At 35.2% G+C, this 7,869-nt stretch overlaps 1 protein-coding gene across 1 annotated transcript; it reads right to left on the bottom strand.

The window, feature by feature from the left end:
- Positions 1–2,505: 2,505 nt before the first annotated feature.
- LOC129231622 (uncharacterized) lies at positions 2,506–4,755 on the bottom strand. Its single transcript, XM_054865987.1, has one exon. The coding sequence runs from the start codon at positions 4,753–4,755 to the stop codon at positions 2,506–2,508; it is 2,250 nt and encodes a 749-aa protein (XP_054721962.1).
- Between the last annotated feature and the right edge of the window lie 3,114 nt (positions 4,756–7,869).

Raw genomic sequence — 7,869 nt, 5'->3', positions numbered from 1 at the left:
TTAAAAAATTCAGGAAGATTTTCTGGTAATTGTTACTGTAAAATTGCATCGCCGACGCATCGCTGATTTTTACGGTAATTTATACCGGAGAAATAAGCGATCCCAGCGCCAATTGGTTGCTGCGGCCTACCGTGGATACCGTAAAATTTTACAGTAACATTTGATTTTTACGGTAATAGTTACTGGCAACATGGATGCCAGTAACAATTACCGTAAATTTTCCGGAAAATTTTTAACAGTGCTGTCTTTCTGTGATCTGCAACTATTTAAGGGGTTACAGTACCTCAAAAATGATGAAACGATCAAAAAAAATTTTTTATTGCTTATTTCAAAACTAAAAACAATTCTGAACACAGGGAAAAAGTTTCATTGCTTTAGTTCAAATATTTAAAAAGCTATGAGTGGTTTTGGCCATGCTCGCTATGTGTTCTTATGCAAAAGAAAAACTTTAAACTGCTTTTTCTCGATGATGGTATTTTTGTGTTTTCATGTCATTAGAATCGCTAAGGATTTTTTTCTATTAAAGATACCGCTTTAAAGTAATACTTTTTGCAATTGGGATAACATATTTGACAAAACTGTGCGTTGGATACGCGTTTTATAAATTACTCAAATGTTTAGAGCATGATAAACCTTTAAAAACCAATTTAAAAAAAAAAAAACTTTGATTTTTTACATAATTAATCACAGAAAATTTTCTAATAAACTCATAGTCAAATGAATGCACATATTTTTAGAGATGATTATAGTGATCGTTTAGCAAAAAAAAAAGTTTTTAATTAGTGCAAAAATAAAAAAGCCTTAGGGATTTAAAAAAATTGAAATTTCCTTCAATTTTTTGAATTTTAAAAAAGTAGGCAATATTTTTAAATTTTGAAAATAAATTATTGATTAAGAAATAAGTATGCATGTTATAATTTCAAAAAAATATAAAATTTACTTAAATTTAAAAAAAATTGCTTGAAAGGTACTGTGACCCCTTAAGATAACTAATTATTAGGCTTATTTACTACAAATATTAACCCTTTGAGGCAAGGTGGCTTAATTTGAGGACATCAATTGCTTTCTAGTTCATTGTGGAAACCACTGTGTGAAAGAATACAAAAAAGATGACTTCAAACGAAGCTACCGTTTTACAAAGAGTTAAAGCAGACTTTAAGTTTGGACTCGTGTGTGTAAAAAATACAAAATTTCAAACTTAATATTTCGGATTCCTCTAGTCCTAAATATACTTTACGTTCAGAAATAAAATTATTTTTGAATGTGTTATACAGTAAAACCTGTGAAGTTGACCACCCTCGTAAGTTGATCACCTGTCTAAGTTGACCGCTTTTTTCAGGCACGGAATTAGTCCTTATCATGTAAATCAACCTTTGTAAGTTGACCACCTGTTTAAGTTGACCACTAAAGTAGTGCACCGCAAGTGGTCAACTTACACAGGTTTAACTGTATTACATAACTAAAAATAATGGCACATGTAAGGGTTTTGTACTATATTTGCCTTCATTGTCGTAAATGTGTTCAAATCAGTTGGTTTTTCTAAATTGTTTCATGTTAGTTTTATTAGGAACGTTTTAAAAGAAATTAAAAAAGCTCCTTTTCAGGTCAACATTATAAGTCACTAACTTATAAATATCCTGCAATTGCAACAATCTTAAACAGTGGTTTATTTTATCTGAATTTAAAATTCTTGATATAGCAGTATCGTAAAAATTGAACATTTTCACTCCCATTAAGAAACATGAAGATACATACATAATAATTAAAAGCTTATAAATATTTTGCATGTATTCAAAATCAGTAGTAAATAAAACTTATCTTGGAGGGAGCACCATATGTACAAGTCTCATTTAATTGATACATCTTTTCCGGAAATGTAAGTATAAGCTCTTTAAAAATCTAAGAGAAAAATGTAACGGAATGTACAACGTACGAATACATGAAACAAATGAAACATGAGAATGTAGAACAAAATTAGAAACAAACACTTATATGGAAAAATACTACAGTCATCGCGCGCTTGAAGCTTCGCGAAAGGGTAAGTCTCTTAACTCCCTGTGGATACAGACCAGATAGCTCGTCAATCAAAAACTCCATTCAGAAGGTTAAAACCGTAATAATACGTTTATTTTTTCCAGTGTCTAAAACGAGTCTGATTTAGTTTCGATTTTAAAGAACTATACAAGATGTTCCTAAAATTTTTTTTGACGAATTATCTCGGCTTTAACTGTAAGATGAATATGATTGGTTGAAGAGTTATCCCGCTATTAATAGCAGGAGTGTTAAAATTATCATAAATATAATACTATGACGGACGGTGAAATTGACACAAGATTTGGAAGGCAAAGGGGGAGTTTTAGACACAAAATGTAAGTTTCTCAGCATCTATTAAAATTTTCTTTTTGGCACTCGTTCTAGGTCCAGGATAATGTTTTGAACGCTATCACAGATTTGATCTCGTTTTGTACGCTAAGAAATAAATGATAAAAATCATAATAGCCTCACTCAGACTTGTTTAAAATAGTTATCTTTGGAAGAAATCTGTGTTTGAGAACGGTCAAGACGATGAGTGGAACCACCTTCTTCAGCAAATGCATCAAGAGCAACTTGTCTGAGAAGAGGAAATCTCTTTAAAGATGGCGCCTGTCGTCTTTCAGGTAAACTCTCGGAACGACTTTTTCTCGGGGAAAATGTAAGAACCGTTGCTGAAGGTGAAGTTGGAGAGGTGAGCCCGGATGGACTTAAATATCGAGAAAATGTAGTTGGCAGCATGTCGTGAGAGGCTCTGTCTGAGCTTTCGAGAGAAAACTGTTGTCTTTTAGGAGAGTTAGCGCTTCGAGGTTGTGATTTCGAAGAAAATATTTCTGCCGATTCTAAAGAGCTGTGCTTCCTAGAGCTTATTTTGCTTCCACTTTCGTTTGAATCTGAATCTATAGTAACCGACTGGTGTCTTCTAGAGCTTTCGGAAATTGATGGATTCACTTGAGTTCTGCTTGCGATATCATGTGAGACACTAGCAGAAATAGTACTTTCGTCTGTACCTGAGTGTTTGATTTCCGATATAGACTCTGGGTTATAGAGGAAAAATTGTGAACTGGGGCCAAATGTTGCCGGAGAATTGATATCCTGGGAAGAGTCCATTGACCCTAGGGAACTGACGTTGAAAAAACTTGTATCCGTCTGAGAGAGGGAATGTCGATCACAAATTCTAGATGATAATGGATTTGATATCACGGAAGTTATGCTAACCCCAGGAGAGTCTTTGTCTGTGTAATCAACAGAAAACTGAGTTGGACTTAAAGATTTTGGACTTTCATCAGGTGAATAAGCTTCTAAGGACTCGGAATTTTTTCCTGCAGAAATAAAGGCGGTAGGATATGACACCCAGTCTTCTATTACTGGCGTCTTTTCGATATATTCTGAATGAAAATGATTGTCACCGCTCTCTGCTTTTGAAAACATATCTGAGTCTCTAGAGTCTAAGGTTTCGAGAACAATTTGAGGTGTTGAAAGAGCTACATCCGGATTCAGAAAGACGCTATCGTCTATATCTGTAACCAAAAAATCATCATCATCACCAAACGATTGAATATCGCTTTGTTGACTAAATTTTGTTCCTCGACTCTCATCAGAGTCACCAGGTCGTAAGGCGAATCGTTTATGATCTTTCATATCATCATGAACTTTTAGAGTTACTGCTCCTTGAGGCAAATATATGTCAACAGACATGGAGCCACTTGAGCTGGTAGCGCATGATGTTTGAAAAGGAAGAGTTGGTGCCCCTTTTCTTTCAGATGTTTGAAGTACATGTTCAGCTGCTTTATCAGCCATCGGACTTTCCTTATCACTTTCGTTCATGCTACTTACTCTTGGACAATCCATCGAAACGGCTTGACGATACGTATCGGGGGCTACCGAAAGCAGCTGGGGCTTCGACGATCTTGTCATTGTTTTCAGTCCTCCTCCATAGGTAGTTCGTTGAGATGGTTGTGGTGTACTAGCTTCGAGTAACGTCATTGCTTCTTGAAGATTATTTCCATTTGCGTCTCTCAATAGCTTTCCCAAATTTGGTTCAGATGGACACTTACGAATGCCTGGAGCCTTCTGGTTAGCTGGTAAATTGCCATGCTGTGAAATTTTATTGGCATCAACGCTGTTCTGCAAATATTTGCTGAAATTTACTAACGCTTGAGTAACAGCTGATCTAGAATCCCCTGCATCTTCACTCGTCCTAGTCTGACTTAAAAATCTTTCCCACGAGGCTTTACTCGATCTTCCGGAGGGTGTGCTGCCACTGCCTCCTGAAACAACATGTATTCTTGTTCTTCGAAACCAAATCGGAACAATTTTTGCCGCAGTATCTCGAGCTTCAAATGTCATAACACAAGCTGCGACAATTGTAAAACCCCCAATACCCATAACTACTGGCCCTAAATAGGTAAGACTTCCCAAATGTGTATCTTTGCTCTCATTTTTTACCCAAACTGTAGTGTTACCTTTCGTTTCTTCCACTGTAGATAGATGATCAGAATAAAATCCGAGTGTTGCCATTCCAGCTCCTACAACTATAAAAAAGAATCCGGCCGTCATAGCTTTGCAAGCAGACCACAAACATTTATCTGTGACTTTACCCCTTACTGGCATTACATTCCAGTTAGAACGAGCATTTTCGGGGAGAGGCACTTTTTCTTTTCCATGGAGAGGATTTCCACTTTTTAAATCTTTCTCTTCTTTTCTCTCCTTACTACCTTCCATTTTCTTGGCTATCAATAATCTGAAAAATAATAAACAATTTTAATTTCACATAAATCGCGAGATGTACTTATAGGGTAAAATGATCAATAAATCAACAACTTGAAAATGTTTTAACGAAATAAGATTTCAGAAGTTTTTTTAGGTGAATCGGCAGTAGTAACTTGCTTCTATAAAATTCCAAAAAAGAAAACGACAAGAAAAGTTTCTTGTTTCGATAGTCGACTGGTTAAATAGGGTGGTGAGAAAAAAAAACAAAAACAAAAGTTGCATTTCATAGTCGCAATAGCGCGGAAAAGTTAATGTGTGAACACTAGGGTAGGTCATCGTCCTACGGTAAAAAAAAAAAAAGTTTTCGATTTCCATCAGGCAGGGCAAGAAAAAAGTGCCAAATTACGTTTTAAGGTTATATATAAAATTTAATTCGATTAGGAGTTCATTTTCTGCCTCCGGATTGAGTTTGAAAAGCAAGTATTTAAGGGAAAAAATCTATTTTCATTAAAAAAAAACTGAAAAAGAGAATTACAAATATATGTATAACAACTTAAGGTTGTCCAAGTATTTATCATTTATGTACAAAAACGTTTATGAAAACCATTAATTTTCAAAACTAAAAATATTCATCTTAAAATAGCTTGAAAGTCCCTACTATATAGTGGTGGCATAAGTTTCTGGGACTCCAGTTGGTTCTTTATTAAAGCTTCTCTTTTTTGGGTAATTTTGTTGAAACTTATGTCAATTTTAACTGCCTTTGCACAGGGGTGCCTTTCCCCAAAGGGTGATGGCACATCCCCCCCCAAATGCTGGGAAGTGCCCCCCAGAACGAGAACCTCTCCCCGCAAATGAGGTCAAAAGTCTATAAAATGAACCATCTTAATTTCAATGCCTCAGTCTGCACCGTGAACCCCCTGGTGGGCACCCATGCCTTTCAATAGCCTGTGTGTATGGCATGGGAGGCATAGAAAAGTTTTTTTTTTTGCCTGAAACAAACAGTTGACTATCTTCTTCATAGATTGATTTCAGCATTGGTGGATCAAACACACTTTTCCGGTCATTGAGATCAATGTAAGATTCTGCATCAAACTTAACAAGAATGAGAAAAATTTGTCTTTTGGGAGTCTATTTTGCTGAACACTACAAGCTTCTAAAATCCAAGTCTCTCTGTTCAAGTCTGTAAGTATTACAATAAATTCATTTTTAGGACATGCGAAAACACTGTTTCTTTGGATTACGGGATCTATTTTACACTTCAACTCAGTGGATAAATATCTTGTTGCAGTATTTTGAACAACTGCCGAGCCAATCTACACATAAAGGGTAACTTTTGATAGCAAACCAGAATGGAGCATAAACTTTGACGACTTATATTGCAAAAATTGTTAAATTTTCAGAAGGAGATTCTACTGAAACACACAAACGTAGAATTCGATTAGCACGAGTTCGCCATAGAACATGATACATTTTGCTAGGCTTTGGCTCAAGCCAGGGCAGACTTTCGTGTTATTTTACGCTTCCGACGAAGCATGTTTTTCTCAATAATTTCTGAATTGGTGGGATAAAGTACTGTTGAAGCAATAGCTACTCCTGCCCTGTCTGATACTTCGTATCTATCACATGGTCTGTGAAAGCCAATTAAAGCCCACTGTTTTGCTTGTTGTAAAATTATCGATATCCGCGTTCGTAGTTTGAAGCTTGTAAAGGTCCCTTGAATTCATCCTCACTGTTCGTATCCAATAGAAAAGATGCGATGAAATAATGATACTAAAACCGTCTTCCCTTTCTTTTTGAGGCTGAAGCTGCAATATCTCTCCCTCTCTCATGCTTTTTTACCCCGGACAAATGTAGTCTTTAATATCTTTGTATTTGCAAGATGAAGTGTCAAATAGCAATTTAATAGCTTGGTAAAACGATTCTGATTATTTTCTTAGTTATTTTCGGATAGGATTTCAAACGAATGCTGCTGCATTTCAAGAGGAAGGTTTTTAGCATCTCTTACTCATTTATGTTGCATATTGGGGAGGGAGCGTTTGACCAAATTCACACATTTCAGCATATTCTAACACCTAAAATGGCAAGTGTGAATTTAAACCAGGTACAATTTGAAAGTTTGATTCCTTTTAACGAAGTAACATTTATTATTATTGCAATCTTACATGGAACGTATCCTACTTGGGTAAGGAAATCCAAACTTCAAACTCAATCCGGAGGCAAAAAGACTGATCAGAATGGAATAAAATTTCACACATGTTAGTTTGAAACCATTTAGCACCTTTTTAATCTTCTGCCCCTTAACATTTCGAAAAAAAAAATTTCTTCATCCACCCTAGTGAACACTTTAAAAATGCATGTACAATACAACCTCGATATACGGTAACCCCTCGGGACTTCACAAAACTGACCTTATAAGCGGGATGACCTTTTATCCAATTCATATATATATTATAACATATGTGCAAGGAATTAACATGTATGTAAGGGATAAACAAGTATACATTAATTCCTTTTAAAATTTAAAACATTCAAAAATATCAGTAATTGGGTTACAATAGTTTATTAGATTTGAACTAATTAAAATGTTTGGAGTCGATAATAAATTTTAAAATGATTTTTTAGAACTTTCATGTAGAGTAAAGCTGCTTACAAATATGCACGAGCCGAGAACTGATGTGCAACTTACCTAACTTAAAATTATCATTAATACTGGACTAATAGGTTTTTTTCTTTAATTTAAGCACAATGGTTTCTAATTGTTTTCTGAAAATTTTCTTCGGCTTCTCATGACTGGTAAAAAAGTGCGATATGTACACTCTGAGTGCCCTCGTTATTGCTTTATATTTTAGTGTCACTGTCGTAATATTCACTTTCTACTACATTCAGTGCACCACATGCTACGTTAATAGAAGGAATATGACTTTTCACTTTTTAAGGATCGTATATCGCGGAAAATTCTTTGAAGTGAATCTGGCACTGAAATCATTTAAAGAAATCAGGCAGAAGTGACCTCATAAAGGATTAATGTATTAAGATTTGACCATATATCCGATAAGACACAACATAGAATTCCTATTCAATGAGCCGGAACTTTAGAAAAGTGACCTTATATGCGAGGTGACCTTA

This window comes from Uloborus diversus, chromosome 10 (genome assembly GCF_026930045.1).
Source record: "Uloborus diversus isolate 005 chromosome 10, Udiv.v.3.1, whole genome shotgun sequence".
NCBI lineage: Eukaryota > Metazoa > Arthropoda > Arachnida > Araneae > Uloboridae > Uloborus > Uloborus diversus.
The sequence above is the reverse complement of the archived record's forward strand: the minus strand, read 5'-3'. Positions and strand labels throughout refer to the sequence as shown.